This window comes from Ovis aries, chromosome 23 (genome assembly GCF_016772045.2).
Source record: "Ovis aries strain OAR_USU_Benz2616 breed Rambouillet chromosome 23, ARS-UI_Ramb_v3.0, whole genome shotgun sequence".
Taxonomy (NCBI): Eukaryota; Metazoa; Chordata; class Mammalia; order Artiodactyla; family Bovidae; genus Ovis; species Ovis aries.
Window position 1 is genome coordinate 61,907,876 of NC_056076.1, and position 20,023 is coordinate 61,927,898.

The 20,023-nt window shown below is 50.5% G+C and overlaps 1 protein-coding gene across 5 annotated transcripts in view; it reads right to left on the minus strand.

Annotated features, from left to right (window-relative positions):
- Positions 1-1,328: 1,328 nt before the first annotated feature.
- KDSR (3-ketodihydrosphingosine reductase) overlaps positions 1,329-20,023 on the minus strand; it is a 41,003-nt gene continuing 22,308 nt past the window's right edge. For 2 of the 5 annotated variants that reach the window (XM_042239150.2, XM_027961076.3), the window contains 4 exons: positions 15,595-15,678; positions 12,621-12,704; positions 8,985-9,086; positions 1,329-5,497 (listed from right to left, as the gene is read on the minus strand). In XM_042239150.2, coding sequence (XP_042095084.1) covers positions 5,378-5,497; positions 8,985-9,086; positions 12,621-12,704; positions 15,595-15,678 — 390 coding nt within the window. In that variant the 3' untranslated portion in view covers positions 1,329-5,377. The remainder of the gene's footprint in view (positions 5,498-8,984; positions 9,087-12,620; positions 12,705-15,594; positions 15,679-20,023) is intronic. The other 3 variants (XR_003586743.3, XR_003586744.3, XM_042239151.2) reach the window with 3 other exon arrangements.

The window sequence follows — 20,023 nt, forward strand, 5'->3', positions numbered from 1 at the left end:
CGCTAAAAGAGGTTTCTCGTGGAGGCCAGGAGGCTCCAAGTCAGAAGACCCGTTTGGATCCAGGCTTCAGTGCTTTGCTGCTGCGACCCTGGTCTAGTAACTTAACCTCTGTGCCTGCGCCCCCACTTATAACACAGGGGTGTAAGGGCCCCACTGGCAGGCTCAGTGTACGGTTTAAGTGAGTTAGACAAAGAGCGCTCACAACAGGGACTGTCAGGGGTCACATCTCCGAACGTTAGCTATGGTGCCTTACTACTGTCGGGTCACAGGTGACCTCTCTCTTTTCTCCTCTGCAGTGCTACGCAGCAGCAGCGCCGTGGGGACTTAGCTCCCCCATCGGGATGGAACCTGCACCCCTTGCATCAGAAGCGCAGAGTGTCAACCACTGGAACACAGAGAAATCCCACCATGTGATTTCTGACATGCGCCCCCCACCCCCAGATTGTAAGCTATTTGAAGGCAGGAACCATATTTCCCTTTGTACATTCCCAGCCTAGAATAGAGCTTGGCATTCAAATGATGGTGGCATAACGTTCAGAAGCCTGAAAAAGGAATGGGGAGCGGTTCCTCTTTCTCCAGGAAGAATGGTCAGAGCCTTCAGAGGGATGAAGAAGTGAGCAGGGGACTCACCAGAAATGGGATCCCCACGGGGAGGGGCAGACTGATTCCAGTACTGTTTACATCGCCGGTGCCTGGATACCAAGCTCCTCATAGGCATTCGATAAACACAGGCCAAATGAGAGAAAATGGGGTGCATAAAATCAAGAGTGGGACAGAAGTCAAGAAATAATTTCCTTTTTAAACATCCAAACATAAAAAGTACAGAGGGGATATCCTACGCCATTTATGTATACAAGTTGCTCAAACTGAAAGGTTCAATTTGCCAATCAAGCCATCCAAGGCATCTCTTCTCAATGTGACCACAATTTTTCTATTTAAGGATCGAGAAATATTAAGGCGTGTTCTTTCCCATCTCTCTCTTCTATGCCTTTCAGAGTCTAGAAGATATTTCCTTGTTGGAATATGAAGCCTTAAAGCATAGAAATCAATTTGTGTATGAAATATAATTACCTAAGAAATTTTCTTAAATTCCATATTTCTTCCTTTTATTCATATACCCCACACTAGAGTCACACAAATCCAGAACATATTTGAAACAAGGGCTAAAACATCTACTGTGAAAATAATACTTCCTAAAAAATGATAAAAATAAAGCCTTGTCAAGTGTTTAAGATGTAAGGTTAGGGTAATATCATGAAAGAGACTGGTGTTTTGCTTAAATGTGTCTTTAAAAATGCACATTTCTAAGAAAGAAGTTTTCAAATCTGTAAAGCATGTTCCCCATTTATTTTTTGTCATGATTCAGAAATACAAGATATGAAAATTAGGTTACAATTCTGCCACAAAAGCTTCTAAAGTAGCAAACACAGGTTCTATTATATATCAAAATAGCCATATGCATTCTTATCAGTTTAAAAATGCCTTTAGAGTTGTCACCTCAAGCAAGTGTAAAATATAATAGCTAGTCTTTCCTCTTCAAAACACCAGACCTGCCAGCTCTGCTGAACTAGGCAAGACTGCATCCGGAATACGGGAGATCATGGCTAGCAGGCATTCTTCAGCGCTGAGCCACTAAGAAGCTAAGGAAATGAGAAAGACACGAAACATTTCAGGGCAAAAAGTATGAACAGCTTAAGCGTCTTCGAGTAAGTTAAGACACATTTAAACTGGAATATGATATGATAAAATTAAATATGTTGATACACTTCATTTCTTAAAAATTATTATGGAACTACCTTCTTCTGAAAAGAAAAGACATTCAATTCTTTGAATCAAACAACTATTATGAAAAAAGTTTTGTCATTATTAGAAATGGTCTCTCAAATTTTTACTTCCAAGAATCAACAATAAATGGTTTACCAGATCCAAACAGAGACTTATAATGAAACAAATATAATTTCATATAAAGGGGCCATCAATAACAGCATTTTTAATTTCTTCTCTTTTCAGCTGTCAAAGTTAAATTTTAAAGTTTATAGAAAAGAACAACTCTCTTGACTTTGTTTTGGCAAAAATGAGAATTTTTATACCTTTTTCAATGATATAGGGTCCTTGAACATACTTTGCAATTTCAATGGCTGAATAACGTTAAACATTAAAATAAATATACTCACAAATACATTATAATAAAATAATACAACCCAACCTAGCAGAGGCAGGCACATCAGACCTGAAACTCACATAATAAGCTACTGTTGGTCACATACACAGAATCCACCTTTCAACAGAATTATGATTAAACTTCTTCTGCCACAAGTAAGACTTACCCACTTCTGGGTACAACAGAAAGTGTTCAATCAATGTGATCCTTAAAAAAAAAAGCCGATAGTTTCCCTAACAATCTGCAGTCTGAGTCAGTCTTTCTCTTCTTTCTGAGCAAAAAAGAAATCAGTATAATGAAAGGTTTAACAAGAATTGAGCCAAAAAAGATAAAAAAGAGAATCTGCCTATAACAGTTTCACAACTTGGATGAAGCCAGGTCACTGTGTGATGCTTCTTACGTGTCTACAATCCCCCATCCAAAAAAAAAGATTTTTAACATTTTGAAAAGGTAATATGAGGTCTACACTGGACATTATAAAAAACATCTCCACAGAGTCTGGGGCAATCTGTCATCTAAACCACTGGTATTTCTTCAGATAAGTGAACAGCCCATGGTGTGACATGAAGAAAAACTATACGAATCTCAAGTCAGGTTTTGCTATCAAGTAAATTACGGCACCAAGTGTAGGCAGGAGCAAAGGAACACCTCAGTTTCCAAACCTTTTTGTCTACGAAACTGTAGACCTTTGCCATCTCTGACAGAGGCTGTATTTCCATGAACCTCATGCTGTAATTCCCCGGTGCTATGATTTCCACGAACCTGCTCTCACGCCTGAGCCTCGCCTCAGTTGGGGACATCTCCCTGTTGCAGAACAGGGGCTCCTAGATTTGTTCGGGTCGTACGTGACCCGGAATGACTGAGCTCTCTCTGAGGCTACCTTGAGAGATGTATATTGAAATAACTACTGTGAAAGAGTTGATCTGATCAAAGAATGCACCATTTTGGACTAGACTTAAATACAGACCATCAGTAGAAGATACCCACATTCAAGAAACACTTAGGAAAAAAGAATAAAACTGAGAAGCATTCAGCTTTTACTTTGTATCTGTTTTCTGCAATGAGGAAAATATAGTCAATACTCCCTTTTAGAAGCTACCCAATATGACTCAGCAGAGTTTGCAGACGATGGCTCCTGAAGGCTGAAAGATTCGTGAAAACTTTATGGGTTCAACCCACCCCGACAGACTGCAGTGAAGTCATCCCGAGCAACTTACATATTAAATAACAATCTCTTCTGTCGCTCACTGTGTGAACGCGTGCCATTCTCATGCCTTTCAAAAAGACACTGGATAAAAGCCACTCAACATCTTACTTTGTAAAAATTGAGTCATTTGAAAGTCAAGAGTTCAAAAACTCAAGAGTAAAAAAGGTTTGTCAAAGTGTTCAGGTCTTTAATCTCTTGTACAGCTGCTGTTTTTGAACAAGAAAAAAAAAATTCCTTCTTCCAAAGCAGTGGTCTTTTCTCACTAAAAGGAGCTGGAATCTGGAAACGCATAAACTCACCTGTGTGCGAGAGGGCGGGGCTGGGTACCGTGAGGGCGCCGCCCTCGAGGCTCAGGTCTGCAGGGCGCATCCCAGACGGTGCAGCTCGTGGGCAGCGGCTCGCGGGCCTCGCCGCGGAATTCCGCCCGTGGACAGCAGGCTGCGCCCGGAGAGGAACAGCGTGTCCAGGCCTCCACTGTGCCAGCAACGACGGCTGGGCTTGCTAACACGTGGTCGGAGATGTTCTCAAGGTCAGTGGAGTCATGGAAAGACCACATGGAAAGACCAGGACGATCATTTCATTTCACAAAGAAGCGTCTTCAACACCGGGCAGCCCTGTCGTCCTATGGTTTTTTCTTAAGGAGTAAGCTGAGGCTGCTGCCAGTGTGCGCCTCGAGGGCGCCGACCGGCACTTCCGCAGGAGCCCCCCCAAACACTGGCAGAAAACGGAGGGGGGGCATTTTCTAACTTATAAGGAGGTGGGTCCGTGGAAGTGTTGCTTCAGCTGCATATTAAAACGGTTACACACCTTGGCCAGATGGAGCCTACCTCTGCCGAGCAAGGCAGGTTCGACACAAGCATGTATCAGTGTAAGGCACCACACGGACACGAGGGGGAGAACCCGCACGACCGTCTCAGGAAAAACCCCAAGCTGAAACATGCTGTCAGCGTGTTTTGTTGTTGTTTTTTTTGCTGCGCTACACGGCATGTGGGATCTTAGTTCCCGGACCAGGGATTGAACCTGTGCCCCTGCATTGGAAGGGTAGTCTTAACCACTAGGCCACTGGCGAAGTCCCCTTTCAGTCTTTCTTAAAAGCTACATATATGCTACAAAGAGACAAACGTCACACTTTCTAACTTTTTCATTTGCTTTAATAAACTCATTAATTCATTTTAAAAGTCAAGGGAAAAAAAACTGGTCTCTCTCTTTTTTTATAAAAATATTATAGCAGTCTAAGCAAAAGTGGAAAGGCAGGCATGGGAAGAATAAGAAACTACAGCAGAATGGGTGAGCTTTGGGCCGTTACGGCTATCGAAGAAATTGTAAACTTTAAGCTTCTAAGGTTTTATCTCTCTCCTCAGAAAATATTTTAGGAGGCTGCCTTTCTCCATGAATGAAAAATGAGACGTGCCCTAAGCATTCGAGCCTAAAGAAGACAAAAAATCATTATTTTTTCCTACTGGAAAATATTTATCTCCTTCGTTCCTCTGTATGGTCCTCTCCCATCCCCCACGTAGTTTTATGGGATCAAAGAGAAAGAAACCACAAGTGGCCACCAGCATCAGAGTGAGTCAGGGGTACTATTATGCATTCAGCCCCCACGGCAATGTGCGAAATGCATCTGTAATAAAACACACCAAGTTAAAAAAGAGAACAAGAAAAAAAGAAAAGGTCCCAGAAACCCATTTGGACATGATTTCTAGTGGGAAAAAGTAGAAGAGAAGAAACATTTCAGTGATCTTTCTGGAATCCTGCTCACATGGTGTGAGTTCCCTTACCATCACCTCTCCACCTCGGAGAATCAAGCAGTCTCCTCCGTATTTGCATAGTATTAATAATAGTCTGGAGTTGAACAGCGATCCCCTTGCTTGCAGCCAGGTTTCTGAAGATCACTGGTCCAATCTCACAGATTAGAAAGCAAGACATAAGTGTCTGCAAGCCCAAAACTGTGTCCCACTTAGCAGCAAGCTGGTAGATTATTCAGACAGTCTTTTTCCAGGGGGTGAGAATCAGGCAGTTTTGTCTACAGTCTCCAATTTTGCCTTCTGCGTCATGCAGCGACGCACGATGCTGTCGAAACTTCCCAGGTAGAACAGCGCGATCGTGCGGAAGAGGCCCATGGTGACCACCTGCGGGACAGAGGCCTGTGAGCGCGCGCGGCAGGGCAGCACACTCACCCGTCCAGGGACTCTTCGGGTCCATCTCTGATACACAGTCCCTAAGACACATCTTCTGATCTGCTCCGAGGATAAGGATATAGAATGAAAACGTGGTGAGCACCAGCAGAACACAGAGGCTCTGCACCGCTGGACACACGGGGCCTGCAGCCAGGCGGCGACAAGTCGTCGTCCAGCTACTGAAAACATGCAGCTACACAAAGAGCAAAACGGAGATGCTCAGTAGCCTTCGGGTTCTCCGAGCTCGGGAAGGTCCAGAGAAGCATCTCCAGTATCCAGACTACAACCAAGGCTTCTTGGTTCAAGGTTTATGTACTGATCGTAAAAGGCAGACCCTACGCCAGGCGCTGAGAATGCCTAGTGCCAGCCGCCACCAGCTCGCTCCAGACCTGGGCAGAGAACCAACTGAAGAACAGCAATTACTGGCTCAGGGTTAGGGAGCGATTAACCAAACCCTTAATTTTTGCCCTTTCCAGTAAGGGACTCCCACTGTAACGCCTGCAAATGCAACTTTTAAAAGGCAGGGGACTACAAAGAGAGACATTTTCAAAGATTCAGAGCATCAAAAAATTTGCCTCCCAGGAATTCCCTGGCCGTCCAGCAGTTAGGACTCCATGCTTTCACTGCTGAGGGCCTGGGTTCAATCCCTGGTCAGGGAACAAAGATCCCACAAGCCATGCCGAAATGGCACAAAAAACCTGCCTCCCAAGCAGCACCTGTTTTTCAGGAGCTACCAGAAGAGGGAAGCAGCCCAAGAGAAAGGCGTCAGCAGAGAACGGCAACGCCCTGTGATACGAAGACGCAGGGGACCTGGCACTGAAGAGCAGCGGAGCGCCCCTGGGGTGACCGAGAAGGGGGCCGGGGTCCCCCGAGCCCCAGACTCGGGGGTGGCAGCCAGTCCTGATGGCAGGTAAGGAGGCTCCGTGAGGAAGTCCTTCCAGGTGAAACTGACAGATTATCTGATATTTCTAAGAGGAGACGAACACAATCACTATGAATAATACCTAGTAAAAGGCCAGCTAACCTTTAGTTTCAGGGAAGAATTAAAAAAGACTGCGGAAGAAAGGAGAATGGGTTGTGTATTACACAGCTCAGCTGGGAACAGCACTGAAATAGCCCTAATGATGGTTAGCTCAGTACAGTCTAACCAAAATCACAGTATCACTAAAAAGGGAGGGTAAGAGCTGGTGGAGGCGGGGCGGGGTAGGTGTGAACAAGGAGAGAAGGGTAAGAAAGGGGAGCTCCACGTGCACCCTTCAGCAAGGATATCAACCTGATCCAGAACCAAGAAACCAGCTAAAAGCCTCCATGGAAGTGTCTGCTCCAGAGATAAGGAGGTAAAGGCTGGAGCCAGACCGCTTCTGAGAAGGGTGGACAGTGGATACGGGTGAGGGTCTGCCGTGTCTCACATCGAGTCTCAGAAATGACCTCATTCGCTCAAGCAGGCAGAAGGATAATTTTGAAAAGTGTAAAAACCAAAGGGAAGCTGAAAAGGCAAACTCTGGAGACAGTGAAAACATCAGCGGCTGCGAGGGTTTTAGAAACAGGTGGCCCCAAGGGAACACTCGGAGCTTCCAGGTGGCCCTAGCGGTAAAGAGCCCACCTGCCACCATGGGAGATGTAAGAGACGTGGGCTCAGGCCCTGGGTCAGGAGGACCCCCTGGAGGAGGGCCCAGCAGCCCACTCCAGCGTCCTTGCTGGGGTAATCCCATGGACAGAGGAGCCTGGTGGGCGACAGTCCACAGGTTCACAAAGAGTCGGTCACAACTGAAGTGACCTAGCACGCACAGTGCAAGATTCAGGCCAGGGAAGCATCTGTAGGACACCTCAATGCTGGGTAGGGGTCTCTCTGCAGCCGTCAGAGCCACAGGGTGGATGACGCCATGAGTGACTCCCAAGGCCAACTGGGGACTTCGGGCGGCAGTAACGCACGGACACCAGCTCCTCAGCCGTGACGGAGCCACACCCACGCGCAAGACGTTACTGGCAGGAGCATCGGGAGGGACTGGAGACAGGTCTGCGGGAACTCATGGGCTTCTACTCACATTCTCCATAAGCATCTAAAAGAAATTTAGATGCTCTTTTTGTTACTGTTGGCAAAACCCTGAGGCACGTGGGGTCTCAGTGCCCTGAGCAGGGGTTGACTGCATGCCCCGCGGCGACAGTGCGGACTCAACCACTGGACCCCCTGGGGCGTCCGAGGATCTCCTCCTGGGAGAAGCAGAGAAGCCTCTCCCCACCCGACTCGTTGGGACTTTCTGGGGTGAATGAGGCTCTGCCATCAGCCGCCCCTGAGGGGCTGCCCCGGCCCCATCTCCCCTCCGGCACCTGCCTCGGCCTTTCCAGAGTGGTCCCTCTGTGGAAGCCCTCATCACGCGGCGCTGCACTGTCGAATCAGCCTCCTCAGCCTCTCCCACCAGACCGCAAGCCTCCTGGCGCCCAGAGGCTGCCGCCTTCCCTCTGGTTCTCCAGCAGCAGACACAGCGCCAGGCTCAAGGTGCAGCTGATTTTTATGTCTCTTCTGGATGAACCGTAATCGCTGTGAGGGCAGGGACTGCCTCGCACCCTGGACTTACCTCCCTGAGCTCCTGTGGTCTGACTCACTGGAGAGTTTCTGGTCTAACATCCTGGGACTTTCAGGCAGGACCACCTCTAACCCCTAGAGACCTACCAGGATTCCCAGGAGGCGCCAATGGTAAAGAACCTGCTTCCCAGTACAGGGGACTTAAGAGACCCAGGTTTGAACGCTGGGTGGGGAAGATCCCCTGGAGAAGGAAATGGCAACCCACTCCAGTATTACTGCGTGGAGAATCCCATGGACATCCCATGGACAATCCCAGAGGAGCCTGGCTGGCTATGGTCCACAGGGTCACAAAGAGGGAGACATGACTGAAGCAATTCATCATGCACGCACCCCCTAAAGACAGAGATTTCCAATTTTCAATTCCAGACAAGGACGCGTTCTCAGAGAAAAACTAGATGAACGCCCTAATAGTAGCAGGTACCTTCTCTCTACACCCGCAGCGCCACGTGGAAGACTTCTTCCCAGTCTAAATTCCTCACGCTACATCTTTAACCTGGCTTCCCTGGGGGCTCAGATGGTAAACAATCTGCCTGCCAACCCAGGAGACGTGGGTTCCATCCCTGGGTCAGGAAGATCCCCTAGGGGAGGGCACGGCGACCCACCCCAGTATTCCTGGAGAAGCCTGCAGACAAAGGGACCTGGAGGGCTGTGACTTAGCGACTAAACGACTTTAAAATGCTTCCTGTTTACTTCTCCCAGGTAGAGGAAGACACAAGCTGATACTCCAGTAACAACTCTTCACACCCCCAGACAAAGCTGCCCTGTCTCCCCTCAGCCTTTGCCCAGTGAGGCTCAGTGAAGGGCCTGGCTGTCTGTCTGGGTGTCCGTCTGTCCTGAGGCCCAGGCACGGCTCACCTGCTGGAGCCCTTCAGTGATGGACGTTACTGGAGCCATTCCACAGGTCAGTGATGAGAGCATGTACCCGTCGGAGCCGATGGAACTGTTGAAATTTCCTTGCTGAAATAGAAAGGAAAGAGGCAGTGGTAGCATCATGGAAAGGAATCAGCTCAGCACGCCAGAAATGATGTCCCGTGTCCGTCCACGTCGAGGGGAGGAGCGGTCACGGGCACACGCGCGAGCTCGGGATGAACGTGGCTGTGGCAGACAGGCTGGGGCGGCTGGACGGACACTTCTCAAAATATGAGCCACGGACCCTGAGTGTCGGGAGACCCTCCCCGAAGACAAACCCGCAGTCATGCCAACACTAAGACGTGAATCGCCTCGTTTCACCCCGGGGCACTGCACTGATGGGAGATGCCGCTGTCTGGTTGGCCCGGACCACCCCAGCGCTTATAATGATCAGTAAACACGGGAAGAAAACTAATTGCTCAAATCTCCAAAACTTTTGCTTAAAACTGCACTCGTTAGCAGTAGAATGAATCGTTCTGTTCAATCACGACCCTGGAGGACTTCTTTTTCCTGTTTTTTTTAACTGGAGTATAGTTGCTTTACAGCGCCAACTGCTATACAGCCAAGTGCCTCAGCCACACGCGTGCGCACGCCCTCTCCTCCCCTGGGTTTCCTCCCATCTAGGTCCCCGCAGAAAACTCAGCCAGAAAGAGAAAAACAAACATCGCATATTAATGCATGTATGTGGGATCTAGAAAAATGGTAGATGAACTTATTTACAGAAATAGAGACACAGCTGTAGGGAACAAACGCACAGACGACCACGGGAGAAACGAGGCGTGGGACCAACGGGGATGTCAGGACTGACATGCGCACCCTGCTGTGAGGCAAGAGACCGCTAACAGGAGCCCAGTGCACGCACAGGACGCTGCTCAACACCAACGGGAGCCCAGTGCACGCACAGGACGCTGCTCAACACCAACGGGAGCCCAGTGCACGCACAGGACGCTGCTCAACACCAACGGGAGCCCAGTGCACGCACAGGACGCTGCTCAACACCAACGGGAGCCCAGTGCACGCACAGGACGCTGCTCAACACCAACGGGAGCCCACTGCACGCACTCGGGACGCGGCTTCTCACAGCTCTGCACGACGAAGAGGAGCAACGGGCGCCCCCTCGCGCTCTGCGCCAGCGGAAGGCGACGGACGCCTCTCGGGCGAGCCCTGCGCCCGCCGTGCGCGTCAGGAAGCATCCCCCTGCTCCGCAGACCGCTTCTGCAGCAAGAACCAGGACTGACGATCTGTGGTCATTCAGACGGGGGGACTTGGAAGAGTCCCAGCAGAAAATGAATGAAACGACTGTCGCTTCAAGGCAGGCGGGTAGCTTTTGTAGTACGTGTGCAAGTCTGAGCCAGAATTGGAAAAACGTGCGCCTGCCATTTTGAGGCTGTCAGCTTCTCAGTCACAGAAAGACTTCTATCGTAAGATCAGCAGTGATATGAATGAATGCGATTTGGGGGGTAACTCAGGGAACCCATGTTTTCCCAAGGATGAATACATAATGTTACAAAATCATGAATGGGTACAAAACCGTGCACAGAACCGAGGACGAAGAGTTCGCTGCCAGAATTCCCAATTTCACGTCGCAACTCACCTTTAAGAAACTACTGTTCATCCAGTTCAGGTTTATATCGAAAAAAAAAAGGAATGTCCACAATCATCTGAAAAGCCTGGAGCATCCCCCTCCCTTTCCCAGCCACAGTCTTTGCGCAGCCAGCCTCACTTTGCACCCTGCATGCAGAATGACCTGACGGATGGCGTGCAGGAGTGGCTACGGGGCAGCTGCTCTCCACCAGCACAGACGTTAAAGAGGCTGGGCGGACGAGAAACAATGCCCCCCTTCCCGCTAGGTTCTGTTTTGAAAAATACTTTTTGTTATAAAAATGTTACAGTAAAATACACTGAATTTATCATTGTCATTTTAAATGAATAAGTCCTTTTTAAATGATACAGTTTCACTTTCTGATGCAGCAAATACTGATAACGATAAGCCATGGAACCAAAAGTTCTCTGGGGCCCTGGACAAGTTTAGGGTGGAAAGTGCTCGAGAGATGAAAAAAGCGTGAGAACCTCCAGATTAACGGAATCCTGCCAAAATACAAAGAGCTGCTTCGAATCGTTAAAAACATGGAGCGTGTTTGCTTTGACTTGAGATAACCAGGAAAAACAAAGTCCGCCCAGTCCACTGGTGCCATCTTCCTACGCCTTTGAACACAATCAGGGCAAAGTCCTTCCCACCTCCGCAGATGTTTCAATAGTCTTCAAGGCTTCCTGTATTCTGCTGGGTTCGGCCTGAACACGCAACGGACGTTACTTCAAGGCCGAGGTCCAGCCAGCCGACACTTCTCATTCCGATCATCCCCAGGTTTCCTAAATCCAATGTGGGCCTAAGGATTGCATGTATGTTTACTTGTCCCCTGGACATGCATATTTTTCTGCATGTGGGTTAACAGGAACGCTGCCAAAAAGCTTGTGGCCCACACGTCATCCTACAGAGCAGCACCTGGTTTCCAGAAAGACCGTTCTGGACTCTGAATAAACTCTGGAACGCGGAGGGGCACCAGGACGATGGCCGAGGGGGCTGGCAGCACTTTCTTGCTGGTAAACGTTTGGGAAATTATACCGGGAAGCAGGAAAGGGAAAGGAAAGTCCTTAAACCAGTGTGGCAGTGGGACACCTGAAATAATCCAGGACTGAAAACACTGCGGCGCAGAAGGGAGACGGCAGCATGCCAGGTAGGCCGTGGTGCGAACTGCCCACACGCCACGGGCAGCCCTCGGCCTCCTTTCAAAGAGCTGAGGCTCTCAGACTGCTCAACCTGCTCCTGAGATTAAGAGACACAGCCATGGGGCTCCCTGGTGGTCCAGCAAGGACCCGGCTGCCAGTGCAGGGGACACAGGTCCGGGAAGACCCCACACGCTGCAGAGCAACCAAGCCTGTGTGCCAACGACTGCTGAGCCCAGACTCCAGAGCCGGGGGCCGCAGCGAGAGAAGCCAGGGCGCCTGCAGTATCCACGCTCCTCAGCAGAGAAGCCGCCGCGGTGAGGCGCCTCTGCAGCACGAGGAAGACGAGCCTCCACTCGCCACAGCCAGGGAAAGCCTGTGCTCACCAACAGAGACCCAGTGCAACCACAAAGTTAGATTCAAAAGAGTTCGGTGCAGGATACAGGATGCTTGGGGCTGGTGCACTGGGATGACCCAGAGAGATGGTATGGGGAGGGAGGTGGGAGGGGGTTCAGGATTGGGAACACGTGTACACCCGTGGCAGATTCATGTTGATGTATGGCAAAACCAATACAGTATTGTAAAGTAAAATAAAGTAAAAATAAAATTAAAAAATAAATAAATTTAAATTTTACTGTGGAAAAAAATAAGAGATATAACGAGTTTCCAGAACTTATTAATTAATATGGAATTAACCAGGGAAGAAAAGAACAGTCTATGCTATTAGATATGCTGAATTTAATGCACACACACACGCAAATGCTAGTCATTTTATATTCTGAAATAAACCCTGGGACAAATACCTTTTTGGAAATACAGTACTGTAACTATTCACAAGGGAACAAGGGTTTTACTTACTACGGCGTCTTTAACAATTTGTTTGGCCACTTGTTCTGGTTTGCAGACCGATGTGGTCTCTGAAATAAGACGTGTCTCTAAAGGCTAAAAAGGTGGGGAAAAAAAGAGACATTATCGATACCATTACTATCCACTGCATTAAAAAGTAAGTAATTTTGAGAGTCCTCCTCCCCTAATTTTACATAATTCTAGTTTTCTACCTTTGAACAGATTCCTATTTTTAGAACTAAGTCCGTCTGGATTCCAGATCAGTTTCTACCTGGTTACCATGTAAAATTCAGCCCCTCAGCACCCCAGTTACTCTGTGGGACGAGAGTCCTAATTCCAGTGAGAACCATCAGAACTTCACTTAAAATATGGAAAAAAAAAAAAAAAGACCCTGCCTTGTCTTTTTTATTTTTAAATCTTTGGAGCAACATGCAACCCATGTGCTCAAAAATTCTTTAGAAGGGAGTTTCAGTTAGAAGTTTCAAAACTTAAGCCTTAAATGGTATGAAACAATAAACTTTGTTTACCATGTGGGCTTGAAAAAATAAAATAAAAACCAGAACACATTTCCTTAAAACAGAAAAGCGTAGAGCTCATAAAAGTGTTTCTTGATGAACCTGAATTAAGAGAAAAGTCCTTTTGAAGGTGCCACCAGTCTCCCACGTCCCCAGGCCAACACGACCAGACGTGGCCAGACGGACAGCAGAGGCGGAGCACTGTGCGCCCTCTACAGGGCTCACGGAGCAAGGCTGAACGCCATCCACCCGCAGAAGTCAGCCCAACACGCCAGCCAAGGAAAGACAAACAGCAGTTCACCAGCGAATCAAATCTTCGCCGGGAAATCACCGCCTGTTGCCAGCTCTGCTTCTACCTAAAAGATCACTTATCAGATGCTGCAAATCGGCTTAGCGGGTTTCCCTTCTTCTAAGACAGAGCATTCAGGTTACCTTTATTTCTTTCAAATAGTAGTCATTTTAGGAAGCAGAGTCAAAACGAAATGAATAGGGGGAAAGGCTTCTAAACCATAGACATCTTTCTGAAAATATACAGCCCATGGAGCATCAGTGCTAGTTTTATGAGGCACAGATTCACACTTAGTGAGAATCACTACAAAAAAGAAGAAAACCAGTCAACGCCAAGTTCAAGAGGGGAAGTTCTGACTGATTCCTTTCTTCCCCACTTTGCTTGCTCAGAGAGTGCCTACTACGTGTCAAGGCAGGTTCACGTGAACAGAGCACAGGGCCTGCTTTCAGCTCGGGATGACTGACAGTCACTGTGTTACTGTGAAAGTCCAGAGGCGAGAAAATACCCCGGAGAACAATGAGGCCAGGGCAGAGGATGGTGAGCATCCCGCGGGAGGGACGCTGAGACACAGCAAGTCAGGGGAGTCCTCTCCAGGATGACGGCTGCACAGCAACAAAAAGAAACACATGAGGAAGACCCACTCGAACAGCCAGAGAGAGGGCGGCAAGAGTGCAGCCCACACGTGGGGGCGGCCGGAGCCCCGGCGCGGCTGAGGCCTGAAGGGGAGAAACTGCAGAGGGCGGGTGGCCGAGGTCCAGACGGGGTCCCAAACGGCTCAAGGCCCCTGGCTTCTACTCCCAGCGTGCCCGGGAAGCCGCATGCCGCAGAATGCTATCAACACCAACATGCGGCATTTACTTCCAACTTCAGGTTAAATAACATCAGACGTTCCATGTCTTGGTCCCACTGGCTGCCTGGGAAGTGTCTAACAGCCGCAATGGGCCTGCATCACAGAGCTGCAGACACAGACCGTTTCCGCCATTCTAGAACATTCTATCAGACCATGCTGCACAGGAGCTTTTCATCTTTTGTGGTTTGGGTTTAAGTTTTGCCTTTTGGCCTTTTACTCACAAGAGGGGTTTGCACAGGGGAGTGACAAGAGCTGGCTTGTCCTTTGAAAGGATCACTAGCTACGCTATGAGACTCCAGCGGGGTAAGAGCTAGCAGCTATGAGACTCCAGCGGGGTAAGAGCTAGCAGCAGGCAGACCAAGCTGAAGACCATTACAACAGTCCAGGAGAAAATACCGGTGACTCACACTGCTGGGATGGTAGTGACACCTGCCCTTTTTTTAGAAAAGTCAGACTGGGGATAGGTCCTGAGAGCAGAGCCCAGGGTGGTGTGAGAGGAGGCATCAAGGCTGGCTTCAGGGTTTCCAGCCTAAGCAGCTGTGGGAATAGGGGGCACCAGAAATGAGATGGAAACTAGTAAGCGGGAACGAGAGGGAAGTCAAAAGTGCTGTTTTTGAAATGTTACGTCTGAGGCGCCCATTAGACCTCCAGGCAGAGACAATGGATCAGCAACCACTTCAAGTCCTTAAATGAAATTCAGTCCAGAGGAGACGATCACTGAAGAGTACTATGTGTCATGCTGAGTCAGGAAGTGACGGCGGACTCTCGGGGCCCCTGTGGACTGCAGCCCGCCAGGCTCCTCTGTCCATGGAAGTCTCCCCGACCCAGGGATCGAGCCCGCGTCTCCTGCATCGGCAGCCAGTTCTTACCACTAGTGTCACCCGGGAAGCCGAAGACTATTAACTTGTTAGTTAGAAATACAAGCTATACTCTCCATCAGAAAGGAAACACTTTATTCATCACATCAAACCTGAAGACTTAGCAAAAACGGCCTTTGAAAACAGGGTCACACCAGGACTTTCCTCCTGGTCCAGTGGTTAGGACTCAACGCTTCCACTGCAGGGGGCCTGGGTTCAATCTCTAGTTTGGGAACTAAGATTCCCACAAGCCGTGTGTCGTTACCAAAAAATAACGAAGAAAATAGGGCTATAGCCCCCAAGATTTCAAGTGAAAGTTCCAGAAAGTTCTGAGGCCTCTTGCAAGCACTTAAGTTCAAAGAAGCTCAATTTTCTGACGAAAATGCCTGCAAGCTGAAGGACGGAAAGAGAGAAAACAGGAAAAGGGGTTTCCAGCGTTCAAGACTGGAAACAGGGCACAGAGAGGCCTACTCACCTTGGTCTGGTTTTCTTTTGCAAACCCAGGGGTGTCTGTGTCTGGTGGGTAGGCAACTGTGACGTACACATTGTAAGGCTTCACCTGCATTTCAGAGACAACATCGGGCCCTTTAGTAAAACAAGACACTTTCGCACCCTCCCGTATCAACCCGCACTTGCTGCCAGGCAGACATTCTGCACGTGGCCCTGATTTTCTCAAAAGATGGTGAGACCAACAGGCTGGCTCTGTAGAGGAGTGCTGTGTGTGCAGGACCCCGTGGACTGCAGCCCGCCAGGCTCCTCTGTCCATGGGGTTCTCCAGGCAAGAGAACTGGAGTGGGTTGCCACTCCCTTCTCCAGGGGATCTTTCTGATCCAGGGATTGAACCTGTGTCTCTGGCGTCTCCTGCATTGTAGGCGGGTGCTTTCCCCACTGAGACCCCAGAGAAGCCCCTACCACTGGCTGAATCAGGAAACCCTTGGCCGTGAAGATCATTTAGAAATAAACAGCTCACCCGAGCCTCTATTCTAGAAATCATCGGGCCCTGAGCTACAGAGGTTCGCTCGCCTCCTTCTAAGGTTCTTTTGCTCCCACTGACCAGAGCCTGGAAGCTGCAGTGAGGACAGCAAATGGCGCTAAAAGGAAGCCCGCTTGTCCCCCGACCCCGACCCCAACCGCTCAGCACGGCGGCCACAGCCACAGGCAAGTCTGTGCCTTGGCCATCCGGCTGCAAAGCTGCTCTCCTTCACGGTGCTTCTCAAACTGCCGGCTCTGCTAATCTCACCTACGATACAGGCGGAGACCATTCAAACCCCTCCCCTTTGCCCCAGACCCACGTGGAGAGTGACCCCATCCCGAGTCTGCTGGCCCAGGAGTGCCCAGCGCCAGGGAGGGCTCAGGGCTCACTTCTTCAGCAAACAGGGTGCTCCTTGGGGCTTCCCCCAGGTCAGACCAGGACCACCTCACCCGATTCTAAGCACGGAAACTCCTCCCCAGCTCCTCTTCCAGCAACCCTGCCCTATCTCGAACAGGATCCCAGGCTTGGTTCCCTCTCTGCCGCGTGTCCCCTCTGGAACCTCTCCACTCAGAACACACTGCCCAGCTGGAACGCAGCACCCCACGGGCCCCTGCTGCGCACCCCTGTGGCTCAGTGACGCTAAGGGGGGTGATTCAAACCTTCGGAGCCTCAGCCACGACTCTGCTTGCTCCTGGCTCACTGCTGAGTCCCACGGGAACACCGAGGGGACCCGGACAGGCACTGGTCCTGAGGGAGACCCCGCGCGTTTCAAGGAGGCCGACAGGTGAGTCACACGACACCTTGGAGCGCTCCAGGGTCCCGTCTGATCCGGTCTTTTCTCCCCCTGCTTCCCTCCGTGATGCGCAGCCCTGGAGGCCGAGGAAGGAGCTAAAGGGGCAGGGGCGCCAAACCACTCAGCCTGGGAGGGGCACCAGCAGGGGACGCGGTCCCCAGCGGCTGGGCCCCAGACACCCAGGTGTGAGACGCACTTGCTCAGCGTCACAGGGCAGGCAGCCCCAAGGCCCAGCTCATAACGGCTCTGGACTCAGGCCAGGCAGGGAGGCTGATGAGCAAGCAATTTCTCTTCCACTTGTTCTCATGATAGCAATTTTAGAAAGTGTCTCCCACAGCCTTGCCCTTCGCTGGGCACAGACAGAAGAAAAACACCACCGCCATCAAAAAACAAAAGTCAGTAAGTGGGAATCAGACCGCCCACCTGAAGCGTGAAGCTGGTGGCTCGGACGAGGCCGCTGCAGGGATAGTGCTCCTGTCCCCCGCCATGGGCCAGGATGGTGGGGCTGTGAGCTTCATGGCAGGACGTCAGAGTGGCGTTTCTCCAACTCAAGGTTACGGCTGAGCTGCCAGAAGAGCTTACCACTTTTCAGAACAGCTTTCTCCCGGGGGTGGGGTTGGGAGAAACCAGTCCAACCCCTTTCTGAGTACTGGTATCCTCGGTATAATCCTGGAGCCAGATGACCCTCTCAGCCTATGGCTGGGCAACTCCTGTGGCTACAAACTTAACCACTGTATTTATTTATTTTAATGGCTGTTTATTTATTTGGCTGTGCCAAATCTCAGGGATTCCATGGGGACTCAGACAGTGAAGAATCCGCCTGCAATGCAGGAAACCCACTTCCTGACCAAATGGGTTTGATCACTTGGTCAGGAAGATCCCCTGGAGAAGGGAATGGCGACTCTCTCTAGTGTTGTTGCCTGGAAAATCCCATGGGCACAGGAGCCTGGCGGGCTAGGGTCCATGGGGTTGCAAAGAGTCAGACCCGACAGAGACAAACACACTTTCCCTGCACTGGGAACTCTGAGTTTTAGCCACTGGACCACCGGGGATGTCCCCACTGTATTTATTTATCCAACAAGTGAAAGTGAGACAGTTACACAGCATCACAGACTCAACGGACGTGAGTCAGACTCCAGGAGACGATGGAGGACAAGAGGCCCTGGCGCATCGCGACCGTGGGGTCGCAAGAGCTGGACACGACTGAGCGAGTCAGCAAGAGCAGCAACCCAGCAGCTGCTGCACTATCTCCATGCCCTCATGGAGCTTACAGGCGCCAGAAACTCCCGGTTAAATAGTCTGTGAAAATCTAACTAAGCTGACTCTGGCTGTGGTTTAGTCACTCAGTCGTGTCCAACTCTTTGCGAACCCCTGGACTGTAGCCCACCAGGCTCCGCTGTCCGTGGGATTCTCCAGGCAAGAACACTGGAGACGGTAGCCATTTCCTCCTCCAAGGGATCTTCCCGACCCAGGATCAAACCCAGGTCTCCTGTGCTGGAGGTGGTGTCTTGCACTCCAGGTGGATTCTTTACCCTCTGAGCCACCAGGGAAGCCCCCAAAATTAACTCCACATCTTGATCCAATTAACTACGGTGAGTCCCCTGCATACGGGTGAGCTCCACTCTAAGCGAGTCCGCCTAAGTGCAGTCTGTCCCTAAGTCCAACGATGTTAGCTAGGTACCCAACCAGCACAATCGGCTATGCAGTGCTGCGCTGTAACAGGTATAGAATAGTTTTCAAAAATTATGCATAAAAAAATAAGACATTTTAAATCTTACAGTACAGTACCTTGGAAAGTACTCAAGTGGCATGCAGGGGCTGGCGCTGCGTGAACAGCAAGGAGCATCTCTGACTAGAGGGGGGAGAAGGGGCAGGAGATGGCAGGGCGGAAGGATCGTCAGCAGGAGGGGACAGAGGGCCAGGGACAGCCTCGCTCACGGCGTGCGGACCGGGTGCACCAAAGACACGTTTGCGTCTCTGAAAATTCACAGCCTGAAGGTTTGTGTGTGGGGACACATCAACCCCCTGGCCCCGGCAGAAAAGGAAATGAGGGTACTGGTTCTCGCTAGGACAGTGCCGGCCCCTCAGGACCACCTCTGCGAAGAACTCAAGCCAGGACCGCACTGACTCTCTGTTGGTTTAGCCACTGTCTGTGAAAGGTCAGGGCAAGGTCGGGCGTGTTGAGGCATGCCGGGACCTGTCCCGGCAGAGAGCCGCAGACAAGCCCCGGAGGCGGGCCAACAACCAAGCCGTCCAATCAGGAGCCGACACGGAGCCCTTGGACACCAATCACCGCTGAGCCCGCGTTTTCTTCCTTATATGGGAGCCCAGCCCGGGCTATAAAACCCTTCCCCACCCCCTCATACCTCGCAGACTCCCTTTGCTTCGCAGACCCCCTTCGCTTCCTTGCTCACCCGCCCCGGGGAGTTCTGCCCGAGAGCGACCGCCCAATGAAAGGCCCTGATCAACGGTCCATAGGGGTGGCGCTTTCTTCCCGCGGCGTCTCTTACAGTCTGCGTCTCTCTGGTCCTGCTGACCAACTCTTCTCTCCCTTCCACCCCAGGTCTGCCTGGTCCCAGCCTACCATCATTTCCTCCCTTCCACCTGGCCTCAGTCGCAGAGATGCCCACTTACTCAGGACCTAATTTATTACCCAAACAATTTCACCTAAAGGCGTGCTGTTCCTCACCCCATCAAAGCAAAGACAAGGGGGCAGAGAGCAGGGAGGAGCTTCCTGGGGGTCCGGGGTGAAGACCCTGCCTCCAGCGCAGGGTCTCAGGCCCATCCCTGCTCGGGCAACTGTGATCCCTTATGCTGCGGGGCAATGAGCCTGAGCTGCAACCACTGAGCCTGCGGGTCCCAACCAGAGAGCCCTCGTGCCACAACGAAGAACCGCCACAGCCAAACAAAGTAACAACCAACCATTAAAGAAGAAAAGTGAAGACGAAGACCGAGGAGCTGGAGGAAGCATTAGAGCTGCTGACAGTGAAGCTCAGAACCTCAGCTTCAGCTTCTTTCCGAGCAGGAAAAGGTGAGGGAGGGGGTGGGGGTGATCGGGAGCAGGGATGTGCAAAGCAGGCACCTAGGGTTCTTTTATTTGGTCTCTGCCACTGTATCTTTGGCTACACTCCCACCGCC